Here is a 15,107-nt window from a genome sequence, read left to right as displayed (position 1 = left end):
CCCCCCCCCCCCCCCCCCCAAAAAAAATCCAAACACTCTTAATCACCAATAGGTTAGCTTTAAATATATTTTATAAACATTAGCCTCTGACTGAACACAACTTGGCTAGCTGAAATTATAATTATATAGTTGGAAGATTTCTGTTGTACATTGTCATAATTAGCTGGAATTTAGATGCCTGAGGAATATATGTTAGTACCTGCTGCATTGATGGATCATAGGGATTGTTCAATTTTGTGTTTAAAACAAAAAATTAGAGGTAGGGTTCATTATTCTGCATTTTATGATTTGTATCTGATGTCTTTCATGATTGACATGTGTAAATACTTTAATAGATTAGTGTGAGAGATAAGTAATCACCGTGGTACTGAGTTGTTAAACTTCCATTCAGAGCTTCTTAAGCTAATACCTAAGGGGACATTTTGATTTGCTAACTTGAATGATGGTTCATATAAACAAATTTCCCAGATATTATATTTTGTTGGTAACTGTATTTGTCTAAATTTGTCATAATTTGATATTTTTTTTTCTCAGAAAACTTAGTTTTATTGCATGTTTGTTTTTAAACCCAAGGGTGTTAAAAGGAACAACTCTAGGAGTACAGACCTGTTAGCATTATCATCTTTGTATCTGTTTTTACCAGATGGCTAGGTGAGAGACAGAAGGGTCAGCAAATGAGTTAACTTATGACTTCTCCATGGGCCTTTTGTTTACTAAGACCCTTGAAGCTGCTGTCATTCATTACTCTTCACACTGTAGTACTTTTCCTACTGATCTTGAGGCTTCGTAGACAAGACTGTACTAATTCTTGAAATTAATCGATCGATCCTGTTTTGTAGATGGATTTTGCTCCTGAGAATCTAGTTTTTAATAATCATGATAGGGGCTGGGGATGTGGTTCAAGCGGTAGCGCGCTCTCCTGGCATGCGTCCGGCTCGGGTTCGATCTTCAGCACCACATACAAACAAAGATGTTGTGTCCGCCGAAAACAAAAAAAAAAAAAAAAAAAAAATTAAAAACTTTCTCTCTTTAAAAAAAAGTCATGATAGCCTCTAAATACACATTTTAAAAATTCCTTAAATGCTGAAAATATGTGGAGAAATTTGGACACCTCTGAGTCTGCCACCTGGTATAATAGAACATTAGCTCTAATTTGCAACTGTTTCTTCCCCTGTCTTACTTAGTCCCCCAAATGGATAATATTACCTGAGCTTTATTTTCTCTTTCTAGTTTTGAAGCATGTGTCCCTAAGGAATATTTTGGTTATATATACTTGAACTTTGTTTTGTGCAAGATAAACTATTTCATGTAAATATCTGCAGCTATATTTCATTCACATATATATCACATTCATGTATATGTTTGTTTTAGAGATGACTTTTTCTAGGTTTTTGCTAATGCAGATGCTTCTAGTATGAAAATTGTTAAACTTGTCTTCAGGTGCATGTGCGGGAAGATTTCTTTAGAGTGATTTGATTCTATCAGGTTTAACAGAAAATCCGTTTCCAAACTTGTATCAACTTATAATTTCATCAATGATTTGCAATAGGAATTTGAGCTGCCCTGCATCCTCACAATTACTTAATATTGTTAGGCTTATTTTTTTCCCATTAAAGTTATTGGGAAATGCTTTCCCTCGATCTTAAATTAGCATTTTGTTAATAGGTGGGATATTTATTCATATCTGTGGACTTCAGATATTCTTACTGAAATGTGCATGTCTTTTGTCTTCTACTTTTTAAATACTGTGCTATAGGAACTATGACAACTGACACTTGGATACTAATACTTGGCCAGTTTTATGCTATGTTCTGTAAATAGTATTTTGTGATGAAAAACATTTTTTTTTTTGTAAAAGGAAGACATTAGTAATTTTTACTTTATGACTTTTGTATCTGGTTTGATTTTTTTTTTTTTTTTCTTGTACTGAGGTCATGAATTATTAGTCTTTTTTCCTTTAAAAGTGTTAGGAATGTAAAATTTAAAACTTACTTTTTGGAGACCAATTTCATTTTTATTTGAAAATGTAACTCACTGTTCCAGCACTATTTATGGAACAATCTCTTCCTTACCCTGCACCTCAGTCATGTATTGAGTTTCTATGTATGCCTGGGTCTGTTGGGACTCTTACCATTGGTCTATTTTTCCTACGCTGTCTTGATCACTATAGCTGTCTAATAACTCTCCATAACTGCTAGCTCAAGAAACCCCACCCCCATTTTCTTAACACTTCTTTAACTACTTCTGTGGTCCAGTTTTTTTAAAATGATATACATATTTGTGTATCCTAAAATTTTAGAGATCTTTAAATGTTTTCTAAGAAGTAGTTTGCTTAATCATTTATCCATGTGTGTCAAGCATTTGAAAATCATTTAGGCAGTTAGAGGCTCCCACCCTGTCTCTGGAACTCTGGGTCTACTACCTCCAGTATTTTTCATTACCTTATCTTGTAATCATGGTTGTGTTTATCAGCTATGTGTACTAGACTTCAAGATCCTTAACAATTGTCTCCTTTTTGTCTGAATCATTAGAACTTTAGGCTAGGTACTATGAAGAAGGTGTTAAACAAATCCTTTTTTAAAAACAAACAGTATAAATAAAGGAATTGTCATGAGAAAAGAGATCTGAATCATGTTTCCCCTTCTCCCTGGAAACTCCTTGGAACCAGTGAAGTGCTTGACTTATGTGAGGAGAAAACAATTTCAGCACATGCCACTCAGAGGAGTAGACAGATTTATTTAGGAAAGCAGATAACACATTCAAGGGAGAATGCAGGCTAGCTCGAGAGAGAAATGTGTTTTGGGGGTTCCCAGCTCCTCTTTTAAAGGAAGCTTGATGATGGGTGCATATGTAAAGTATGTAAAATGATACCAGAATGTAGTTATCCAACTTTTAAATAATGAATATAAGTATTACATGAACTAGATCATAGAATGAAAGTGGGACCACAGTAAGAATCTAAAATGACTATCTACTCATATGCACTGCTGAAATCGATGCTTTCTGCATATGTGACTGTATTTTGGATATTTTGGATGAATATTTGACAATATTCTGCCATCTTTTCAAATTGGTGTTGCTATTTTTGTTTGGGAAATAGCCATCAGATACCTATTATTCTGTAGGAATATGACTGCTGTTAGGGAGACGTGGAACTCTTAGATTTTGGGGATGGGGTGTGGGCATTCCTTAAAAATAGAATTTTAAAGCTAGAGAGGCCTGTAATAAAACACATGGTTAAGGTTTTTCATTTCGTAGACAATAATAAACTGGCTAAGATGTTATATGCACTTAAAGGCTCATTTTTGCCACTTAATAGAACTTCTATATGTCATTTTATTATTTTTGTGTGGTGCTGGGGATTGAATCCAGGGCTTTGTGCATGTGAGTGAGGCAAGCACTCCACCAACTTGGCTATACCTCTAGCCCCAAAACTTTGATTTTAATGTTATAGTTGAGATGTTTATTTTGAATCGACTGGCAACATTCATTAGGTATTTTGGATATACAGATTCATAGCTGAAGAGAGACTGGGCCAGAAATATGCTCAGAAGTTTTCATATAGATGGTGTTTGAAATTCATGGGACTTGTGTTTGTCTATAGGTGAGTATAGATAGAGAAGTCTGGGATCTCAGCTATATATGACTTTACCATTTAAAAATTTTAGGATATAGTAGTAGTATGAAAAGAAAGAATGCTTGCAAATGTTTTGAAAAGCCAGGCTAACACTCTGAAAATGTAAGAATTACAATTGTATTTGGCAATGTGGGTTATTGTTGACCTTGGTAAATATATTTTTGTTAAGGAGGTAATATCCTGATTAAAGTAGATTCTAGGAATTTTGGGAGGAAAGAAACTGGAGATATAAGATAGTATAGATAATTTAGTTTTGGTTCACACATGGGTAAAGAAATTTGAGCTAGAGAAAGATATATGATCAAAATAGGACAGATTTAATGTTGGCAAATGTTCTAGCATGTTTGTATGCTACTGGTAATTCAATAGAGTTGTAGAAATTGAGAAAGGATATAAAGAGACTATTGATATATAGGAGCACTTGAGAGTAAATGGGTAATGGTATATAAATGTAGATGCTGGCCCTTAGGAGCAGGATTTTTTTTTTTTTTTGTATTTTTCAGAGTATAACTTTTGAACTTTTCAGTTAAACTTACTCCTATTTTGGTTTTGATGGATTTTTTTGATGGATTTTTGATGGTTTTGATTTTGGTAAATGGATTTTTTGAATTTTTTTGTGTACTATACAGAAATAAGATTGATTTTTATACATTTAGCTTATTCTATGTCTTTCTGAATTTATTCTAACAGTTGTTTAAAGAGTTCATAAGGGGTATCTATTGTAAAATGCTGCCATCTGCAAATAGAGAAAGTTCTATTTCTTTTGGATAGCTTCCATTACAATTTCTCAGTTAATTTTCCTGGCTAAAATTTCCATTACTGTTCAATAAAAGTGTAACAGTAGATTTTCTTGTCCTTTTCCTGATCATAAAAGGAGAACATTCTGTCTTTCACCATTAAGTGAGTTTTTCATAGATGCTGTTTATCAGATTAAGTTCTCTTCTGTTTCTAATTTGTGTACTTTTTTCATGATTTTGTATTTTGTGCAATTTTCTGCATATATTAAAATGTTCACGTGCTTTGTCCTTTATTCATTACTCTGTGTGTGTGTTGACCTAGCATTGCTGGAATAAATCCATTTGGTCATGGTGTGTAATACCTTTTATTTGTTGCTGAATTTGTTTTGTAACTACAGTCCGCCTCCATATTCTTAGGTTGCACATTATAGATTCTACCAACTGCAGGTGGAAAATATTTGGAAAAAACTGCACTCATACTGAACACATGAAAACTACTTTTTGTTGTTCTCTCAACAACATAGCATAGCAACTATTAACATAACATTTATGTTGTACTAGGTACTATGAAGTAGCTAGAGATTTGTTTTAGTCAGCTTTTTTGCTGCTGTGATGAAAAGACCAGACCAAAACAACTATAGAGGAGGAAAAGTTTATTTAAGGACTCAGTTTCAGAGGTCTTAGACCATAGAAGGCCAGCTCCATTCTTTGGTGCTCAAGGTGAGGCAGAACACAATTGAGGAAGAGTGTGGAAGAGAAGCAGCCCATGTCAGAAAGTAGATTCCGCTCTGCAGATACAAAATATATACCCATAGCCACATCCCGCAATAAACTACTTCCTCCAGCCACACTGCCCCTGCCTCCAGTTACCACTCAGTAATGCCATCAGATGAATTCATTGATTAGGTTAATGCTGTAACCCAGTCATTTCTCAAAACCTTCTTGCATGGTCTCACCTGTGAGCTTTTGGGGGACACCTCACATCCAAACCATAACAAGATTTAAAGTACATGAGAGGATGAGTGTAGTTATGCAAATATGTTGAAATTTATATAGCAGACTTGAGCATTCAGGGATTTTGGTATGCTCAGGCTGTTCTGGAACCAATTCTCTAAGGATATGGTGTGATGAGACCTATTTTGAGGATATTTGTACATTCATAAGTATATTGGTCTGTAGTTTTATTTCCTTGTGATGGCTTTTTTTTTTTTTTTTTTTGCATTAGGCAATACTAGTTTTACAAAACGTGTTGGAAAAGTTCTGTTTTTTTTTTTTTTTAAAACTTTATAAGGAGTTAATGCTGTTTTTTTTTTTTTTAAACATTTTTTTTTTGGCAATAACCAGTGAAGCCGTGCAGTGACTTTTCACTCTGGGATGTTTTTAAATTCTTAGTGCCGTAGATCTAATCTGACTTTACAATCTTGAATTTAGTCATTTCATCTATTCTCTAATTTGTTGAAATTCAGTTGTTTATAGTGACATTTCTATCAATCTTATATGAAAATATTTTCACTCCTGATTTCACTAATTTCTTTTTTTGGTTACTAAAGTTTTACTGGTTCTTTGTTTTCCAAGAATCATATTTTAGTTTATTTCTTAAAGAAGTCAATAATTTATTTCTGCACTGATCTTATGTCTGCCTTAGGTGTAATTTTCTTTCCAGTGTCTTTAAGTAGAAAGTTACAATTTTGACTTGTTTTCTTTTATACAGGTACTTTTAAAAATTTGCATTTATGGTCTGCTTTAGGTGCATTCATTAAATGTTTTCATATTGTCTATATTTTCATCTCAAAGTGTTTTTATTTTCTCTAGTGACTTATTTGATTCATATTTTTTTAGTAGTGATTTTTCTACTTCCACATATTGGTAAAATTCTCAAATTGATTTTTAGTTTCATTCTATCCTAAGCAGAGAAACTGCTTAGTATAATTATAATTCTTTGACACTTATTGAGTCTTGTTTTATGGCCCACCAGTCTGTGCTAGATAATATTCCTTGTGCACTTAAGAACCTGTGTTTTGGTATTGTTGGGTGGTGTGTTGGATGGATGTCTGTTAGGTTTGTTTGGTTTATGGTGTATTTCAAGTCTTTTATTTCCATGTTGGTCTGCTTCGTTCTATCATTTATTGAAAATGGGTTATTGATGTTGCCAACTGTTGATTTCTCTGCTCTGTTTAGTTTTTTCATGTGCTTTGAGGGGTCTGTTAGGTGACTGTTCAATTCTTAAATGTTCTTGATGGATTTACCCTTTTCTTTATAAGATAGCCCTACTTACTAATATTATAAAAAATTTAAGTATATACTATATATGAATATTTTACAGTCTTTTATGTTTAATCTATTTGTATCTTTTCCAATTGTATATCCTGAAGATGGCATATAGTTGCATTTAAAAAAAAAATCCTGTTTGGCAAATTTTGCCTTTTGATTGAATTGTTAAATCCATACATATTTAATGTATTATATAGTTGGATTTATGCCTGCCAGTTTGCATTTGATTTTTCTTGTATTATGTTTTTGATCTCTACTGCTTGCTTCGGTATTAGAGGACTATTTTATTTAATGTAGATTATTTTATTCTAATTTGTTATTCATGAGAGTAGAATGCATTTTGACACATACATAAATGGAGTATAACTTCTCATTGTACATGAAGTAGAAGCATACTGATTGTGTAGTCATGTACGTACACAGGGTAATGACGTCCAATTCAATTCTACTATCCAATTCTATCCTTCCTACTCCTACCCTCCCTTCACTACCTTCTGCCTAATTCAAAGTACCTGAGTTCTTTCCTAGCCCCACTAACTTATTATGAATTAACATCCCCATATCAGAGGATTGGTTTATTTCACTTACCATGATATTCTCCAGATCTATCCATTTACTTGCAAATGCCATAATTTCATTCTTCTTTATAGCCGAGTAACATTCCATTGTGTATCTATACCACATTTTCTTTATCCAGTCATCTGTTGAAGGGCATCTAGGTTGGTTTGATAGTTCAGCTATTTTGAATTGAGCTGCTGTAAACATTGATGTGGCTGTGTCACCGTAGCATGCTGATTTTTAAGTCCTTTGGGTATAAACCAAGGAGTAGGATAGCCGGGTCAGATGGTGGTTCCATTCCAAGTTTTCTAGGAATCTCGACACTGCTTTCCATAAATGTTGCACCAATTTTCAGTCCCACCAGCAATGTATGAGTGTACCTTTCCCCCCACATCCTTATCAATGTTTTTTGTTGTTTGTATTCTTGAAAATTGCCATATTAGGGGGCTGGGTTTGTGGCTCAGTGGTAGGGTGCTTGCCTAGCACATGCAAGGCCCTGGGTTTGTTCCTCAGCACCGCATAAAAATAAATAAAGGTATTGTGTCCAACTACAACTAAAAAATAAATATTTAAAAAAAAATGCCATATTGACTGGGATGAGATGGATCTAAGTGTTTTTGATTTGTATAGAGGAATATTTTCTATTGGAACATTTTAAATCCTCTAATTACTTAATTTTTTGTTACATTCTGAGGTTTCTCTGGATCCCACAATAATGCTATCTTAATTCAAGTGAGCTATAGAAGCATTATTCTTATATTGCTGTATTCTTTCCCCCAAGTTATTAGTAAGCATGTTACATCTGTATGTGTCAGAAACTCAAATTCATCATCTCAATTATTAGTTTATATTGTTCTTTATAGAAGCTCATAGGAGAAAATTGTGTGTGTATAAAGTATCATGTTTGCAATATTCAGTTTATTAGTATGAATTCATTTTCCTATCCACTGTCATTTCCTTACTTCTGTACACCTTTTTCCTATTAAATTCTTTTTTTTGGAAAATTTTTATTTTTTTTATTTCTAACTTCTATGTCCATAAAAATTTTCTTTTGTCTGATTTTGTTTTTTTAGTATCTCCAACATAAAATTAAATCCTTCATCAATAATAAGCCTTATTCAGTTTTCTCTAAATTTAACAGAAACTGGTGAGCATTTTTCCTTCTTTAAGAGAAGAGTTTTCATATATTTCCTGTGTTTATATATGAATACAAGACCAGGGTAACTACACATCATGTACAAGCACAAGAATGGGAAATTATACTGCATGTATATATTCATATGTAAACATCGGAAAGTTATATTCAATTCATTCTACTTTTTTTTTTCATATTCGTCCAGGTTTTTTTTTAAATTTTTTATTGTTGGTTGTTCAAAACATTACATAGTTCTTGATATATCATATTTCTCACTTTGCTTCAAGTGGGTTATGAACTCCCATTTTTACCCCATATACAGATTGCAGAATCACATCAGTTACACATCCATTGATTTACATATTGCCATACTGGTGTCTGTTGTATTCTGCTGCCTTTCCTATCCACTACTATCCCCGCTCCCCTCCCCTCCCCTCTTCTCTCTCTACCCCCTCTACTGTCATTCATTTCTCCCCCTTGTATTATTTTCCCCTTTCCCCTCACTTCCTCTTGTATGAAATTTTGTATAACCCTGAGGGTCTCCTTCCATTTCCATGCAATTTCCCTTCTCTCTCCCTTTCCCTTCCACCTCTCATCCCAGTTTAATGTTAACCATCTTCTCATGCTCTTCGTCCCTACTCTGATCTTAGTTACTCTCCTTATATCAAAGAAGACATTTGGCATTTGTTTTTTAGGGATTGGCTAGCTTCACTTAGCATAATCTGCTCTAATGCCATCCATTTCCCTGCAAATTCTATGATTTTGTCATTTTTTAATGCAGAGTAATACTCCATTGTGTATAAATGCCACATTTTTTTTTTATCCATTGGTCTATTGAAGGGCATCTATGTTGGTTCCACAGTCTTGCTATTGTGAATTGTGCTGCTATGAACATCAGTGTAGCAGTGTCCCTGTAGCATGCTCGGTCTATTCCCTATTAAATTCTTTTGTGCTTTGTTTTGGTAAATATTACATTTCAACATATGATAGGCTAATCAATTAACTATTCATTTACTTTTATAATCAGTTCATGAAAAGGAAGCAATAAGTGTTTTTACTATATTTTTAGATTAGATTTGCTGTTGGGGTGTGTGTGTGTGTCTGTCTGTCTGTCTGTGTGTGGTGTGTTTAATCCCTTAGCAAAGCATTCTGTGAATTTCTGTTTTTATTATTTAAATGTTGGCTTTGCTGATTACAAGAATCTCTTATGGATTTTTTCCTTTAGCAATGAATATGTTACCTAACTGTCCAGTTTTCTGATAAGTCAGTTTTTGATCTTATTGCTGATCTTTTGTTAATGATGAATCATTTTCTTGCTGCTTTCATGGTTTTTAATTGCCTTTGGCTTTTAATATTTTGCTATGATACAATGATATATCTTGCTGAAGCTGGCCTTCAAATTGTAATCCTCCTGCCTCACTGTCCTGACTTGCTGCGATTACAGGCATGCACCACTGTGCCCAGCTGATCAGTTTTATTTTGATGACAGGGACGTGGAATAATGTGGTTTTAGCAGGGCTCTTTGAATGTTTCATTCCCTGATCTATTATACTATTTTTTCCTGTTATCATACCTACCTGTTAAACTCGTTTCATTGTCTCCTAATAGCTCAAATTTATTTGTGATATTGCTTGGGACATAATTGCTCTACTCCTATGCATTTAAACAGTTCCCTTTGCTATGATATAATGATATTGTTGTAGAAACAGATGAGGCAAGGCATCAAAGATAGCAGGAAATAGTTTTATTTGGCTGTAGCCAGGTTCAGAGGGCACAGCTTCGGCTGTAATCAGACAATCCACTGAACTCCAAGTTCAGGTAGTTTCAGAATTTTATACCCAGCATGTAAGGGGAGGGGCGTAGAAGTTCACATAAAAGCAGATTTTTTCTTTCACTGTTCTGGGCAGGTTAGCCCTTCAAGGTCAAACCTGAGAAGGGAGCTGCTTCTCCCCTTTCTTTCCTCCCCCTGTCAGCTGTTACCATGGAGCCCAATTGGTAACTTCTGTTATCTTAGAAATGTAGACATCTTTGTGAAGCCCAGCTCAAGGCCAGAGGCCTTTTTTACACGTTTCTACAAACTACTGGATACATGTTTGTGGAAAAACTAGAAAGGGCGTGCCCAGCACCTGGAGTGCTGATTTCTTCCAGGCCAGTGGCCAAGTAAGACAGGGCAACGCGAAAATAGGAAGTTTATCTATATTGAGCTCTTTTGTAGAGACCGTTTTGCTGACAGTCCTAAAATTGGCCATGGTGAAGATTTCTGGAGAAGCCCAGTTCAGACTTTTCTGTGGAAAAAGGGGGTGCCACTATAATATCTTTCTGAAGTTGGCCTTCAACTTATAATCCTCCTGCCTCATCCTCTCAAGTTGGTTTTGGGGGCTGGTTTGGGATTTGTTCTGATCCCTGAGTACCCAATTTCTAATTGGCCTATAGTTTGGTTATCTACATGAAAGCAAAAAACCACTCTCCTCTTAATTGCTTACCATGATAATTAAATTTCTTTTAAGAGTGCATTTTGCATTTAGGCTTGAATCTCCCTGAACTCAGTTTCAAATAAACTTAGTTCCTTTGAAAAGCATCATAGATATCTATTCTTAGACCTTTTTTCTCCACTTTGAAAAAAATCACTACATTCATTAATGCTCTGAAACTGTGGATGGGGTGTCTCTTATAAAGACACCCCCACAACGGAAGATTCTAGCCGTCGTCTTGCTCTCTTCCTGGCATACAATTGCTGCCCTATGTGTGAGCTAGAGAATCTCTTACCTACACTTGCCCAGATTTTAGTCTATGTAATAGTATTGAGGCGAATGGGGAATGCTGGCATTGTGGCCCTCCTCTTGGAGGAGATGGAGCCCCATTTTAAAAAAATTCTGCCTATACCCAGTAGGGCTGTGTCACACTGAGCTGGGGGAAGGCCTGGGAAAGAAACGGGGCACAGATAAAGACATGCTATGAACACTTTAAAAAAATAAAAAATCTTCTGATTTTCAGTGTTACTTCAACTGCTGAATATCTTAGGGAAAATTCTTAGTCTTTAAATGGTTTTTATAAACAAAATTATCTTTCACTAGTTTGCTGGCAGAAAGTCTGCAGAGCCCCTCACACTGTCATTTTGAATATCTCATGTTCTCCGTTTGCTCTATTTTTAACTTCATAGTCTGCAATACAATTCCAATAGTACCTAAAAGTAGTTGCAGTGGAAATTTAAATTTTGCCTTAAAAAGCAATGTCCATTAATGGGTATTTGTGTTTCCTTTCTGTCTTGTTTTCTAACCCCTAGCAGGTGTTAGGCTTGTCCAGTTGGGTTTGCTCTTTATCTACTCTTCACCTAGTTGGAATACTCTTCACTCTTTCCTATGTCATTCCCAGCTGTCTCATTTTTGCATTTATGCCTAGGCTCCAAATTTCCACTGAGGCACTGGAAATGGTGATGCAATTTGTAAACTGTCTACTTGGCTCATGTACAAGCTTTGATTTTTCAGCCAGTCCCTTGGCTTTTGTAAACTGGCATGTGGCTTTATCTTACTCAGATGTTAGTCTCTTCAAGAGAACACTTGTTCTATTTGTGCATTGGCTTCATGTGCTATGAAGCTCATGTAACCATTGCAGAAGAAAGAACATTTTGAAGTCGATATAAGATCAGCTTAACAGCCTACCACAGAAATTTATTTTAAGGCAACTTCATTAAGGTAACTCTCTGGTAATGCCATTCAAGACTTCGTTACAAACAAGACCCTAATAAAAATAAAACTGTCAGACATAAAGGTCTCTTTATTTTTTTTTAATAAAGTTCAGATCCAACTATTGAGACAGAACTTTGATCATAGTAATGAAAATCATTGGACATGTTGCCTGAGGAACTTTGCATGGAGATTTTATGTCTGAAAGGAACTGTTTTCAAAGGAATAAGACATAAATTCATTGTGTGGGTTGTTTTGTCTCATTGTGGGGATCTTAGGGAGTTTGTTTCCTTAAATGATCTAATGTGTAAATTAAATGTTCTGGAGGCACACTAACAAGTAAACATCAGTTTATAACTCAGTTTCATAATTGTTTTTTTCCTGCCCATCTTCGGGGAATACCCAATTTTATCTTAGCATCCTTTTAGGGCATTGATCTCAATGATCTGTAATAAAAAGGACTTGAACCTACAATGAAAATAATAATTCCATTTACCAAGAGGTAGAAATTATTATCATTGTAGAACATTATCATGGTAAAACTCATTACTGACCTGAGATAATTGACTTGCAAACTGGAGAAAGCTTTGTTTAGACGTTTTCTTGAGATAGCTTGTTGAGGGTTTGAATAATCTGTTTTTGTGAAAGTGAGATTCAGAATCTGGAGTTTACTTTAAAATGCTCCATAGGCGAAAAAAGTGTGTGATTGACTCTTGTTTGTTCTTTAGGCAGCAGGAGCAGTTAGACCTCTCGTATCTACTGTCATCAGTCCCTCTGCTGATGGTTGCTTAGACCACTCGCTAGAACGTGCCCGACACAGAGCAAGTGAAATGCCACAGGCTTTTCTGTTTGATGTGATTTATGAAGCATATCAGCAGGTAAGAATCCTGGCTTTTTGAGAAAGCTCTGACTATGCCATGGTTATCCCAAACTATGTCTACTCTTGGAAAATTTATAGAAGAATTCATAGAACTTAGCATTTAGTTGTATTCTAGGCAAGATATATTATAGTGAAGTAGTACCAATATGCAGCTGGCTCACAAGAGTCACAGGCCATTTGGAGGAATGCATTTGGAGGCTTCCCTTTGTTCTCTCCCTCCCCTGAAGGGGTAGCAATACACCCCTAACTGCGAGCAATGAAAATCCTGCAACACTTGCACAAGGTTTCTCCCCAGCAAAGCCCATTAGAGACTTAGTGCCCAAGATGTTTATTGAGGTTGATCACCTAGCCATCCCCTGGCTAGCATGTACAAAAATTCCACATTCTCTGAAGAAAAGCAGATGTTCAGCATGAACAATGCTTTTTTTGCAAGCCAGTCTAGGTAGAACATATCAAAACTATCAGTTAACTTCTAGACATTGGCCCAGGACCTACCTTCTTAATGGGTTTTCTTAAGAACAGTAGTCTCAGGCCTGTCATGGTAAATTTTCTGCACAGATGATAAAACATTTTCTTAATTAAAATCTGAGTTAAATGTGACAACTTAAATGTCAAAAAATTTTGTTCATGTTACTGGAATAGCTTTGTTTTCTTTTGTTTGAAAACACTGCTGTACTTTTGTCTTTTTTAAAATATTTTTTTAGTTAGACACAATATCTTTATTTTGTTTATTTTTATGTGGTGCTGAGGCTTGAACCTAGGGCCTCACATGTGCAAGGCAAGCACTATTGCCACTGAGCCACAACCCCAGCCCCTTACATAGTTTTATTGTCATTCATTTTCAAATTTCAGTAGACAGATATTGAATATCATGTATTGAGCTTGTCAGATTTTTCAATTAGAAAAGTTAGTGTAGCTAATTCAGTGCTTGGCTGATATTAGATGATCAGTAAATAGTTTGAAATGTATGGACTTTTAAGATTACAAGATAATGGTAATATGAATATTGACTTTTATATTACAAGCATATATAATAGATAAAATTTGGGTAGAGTTTATTCACATACGCTAAATTTTGAATCAGTCTTGGCTTTTGCATCAGTTACTGTTTTAAAACAAGATCATATATATGAATTCATCTTAATGATAAAAATGTTCCACTGGTGGTCTGACTTACTTAAAATAATTTGGAATATTGGAATTTTTCTTCATGATTTGATCATTAATTATACATACGTTATTATAAATTTGAGTTTTGAGTTCATATGTCCTATTTTATATACTAAATCTCATTGAACTATACTGCTATATTTCTGAGCTTAATGGAATAATCTTTCATACAATCATTTGTAATAGAATAAATATGGTATAAAATTGGTATATTTCAGAAGAAAATTTGGGTGTGATTTTATGAGCTTCACATTAAAGTAGCCTTTTTCACCAGCTTTTGTCATACATTTCAAGACACAAGACAACATAAGAAGGTTTGAGAGGCTAGAGAAGGGGGAAACGGGGGCAGCTGTGGTTGGAAAGGACCAGGTTCCATATCCCATAGTGCCCCTAAATGTGGTGATAGAGGCCTCCAGATTGTATCCTGAATGAGACAGCAGTCTTTGGGAATTAACATATAGAGTCTTTTTTGGTATCGCTTTGTCAATCGTGGGACAATAATCTACAGAACAAGGGAAAAGTGAAAAATTATTGTGATCCATAATCAAGGTGATGTGACAATTGGGACAACTTGGATAGTGGAGAATGTACTGTGAAGCCCTTGCATTCTGAATATATTTGAAGGTAAAACTAGGAAAATTAGTAGATTGTACATGGGGCTTCAAAGATAGGGAAGAGTCATAGGCCCAAAGATTTGCTTTAAAAACCTAGAATACAGTTGCTCTTTATTGAAGATTTTGTGGGAGCATATTTGGAATTGAGTTTTGATACACATGAGATTCCTTATAGATGTACAACTGCAAGTGTTAAGGAGATAGTTGAGTATATAAACATAAAGAGCATTAGCTAGGGATAAATGTTTGAGACTTGTCATCATCAGACATTTAATGCTCAAAGGGTTGATTAAGATATGATTCTATACCTAGCAGACCCAAAAGACTCTACAAAGAAACTATTAGAGCTAATAAATGAATTCAGCAAAGTGGCAGGATATAAAATCAACACGCATAAATCAAAGGCATTCCTGTATATCAGC

At 34.9% G+C, this 15,107-nt stretch overlaps 1 protein-coding gene across 8 annotated transcripts in view; it reads left to right on the top strand.

Moving 5' to 3' along the window:
- Crppa (CDP-L-ribitol pyrophosphorylase A) overlaps positions 1-15,107 on the top strand; it is a 307,433-nt gene that overhangs the window by 25,805 nt on the left and 266,521 nt on the right. For 7 of the 8 annotated variants that reach the window (XR_007346127.1, XM_048799649.1, XM_048799650.1 and 4 more), the window contains one exon: positions 12,750-12,899. The exons of the other annotated variant lie outside the window; for it this stretch is intronic. Coding sequence is in view for 6 of the 7 variants with exons in the window: in XM_048799649.1 (XP_048655606.1) it covers positions 12,750-12,899 (150 nt within the window). In the remaining variant the exon portion in view is untranslated. The remainder of the gene's footprint in view (positions 1-12,749; positions 12,900-15,107) is intronic. 8 annotated transcript variants of the gene reach the window in all.

The sequence above is a fragment of the Marmota marmota genome, unplaced genomic scaffold, assembly GCF_001458135.2.
Source record: "Marmota marmota marmota unplaced genomic scaffold, marMar, whole genome shotgun sequence".
NCBI lineage: Eukaryota > Metazoa > Chordata > Mammalia > Rodentia > Sciuridae > Marmota > Marmota marmota.
This window is presented reverse-complemented; position numbering and strand designations above follow the sequence as displayed.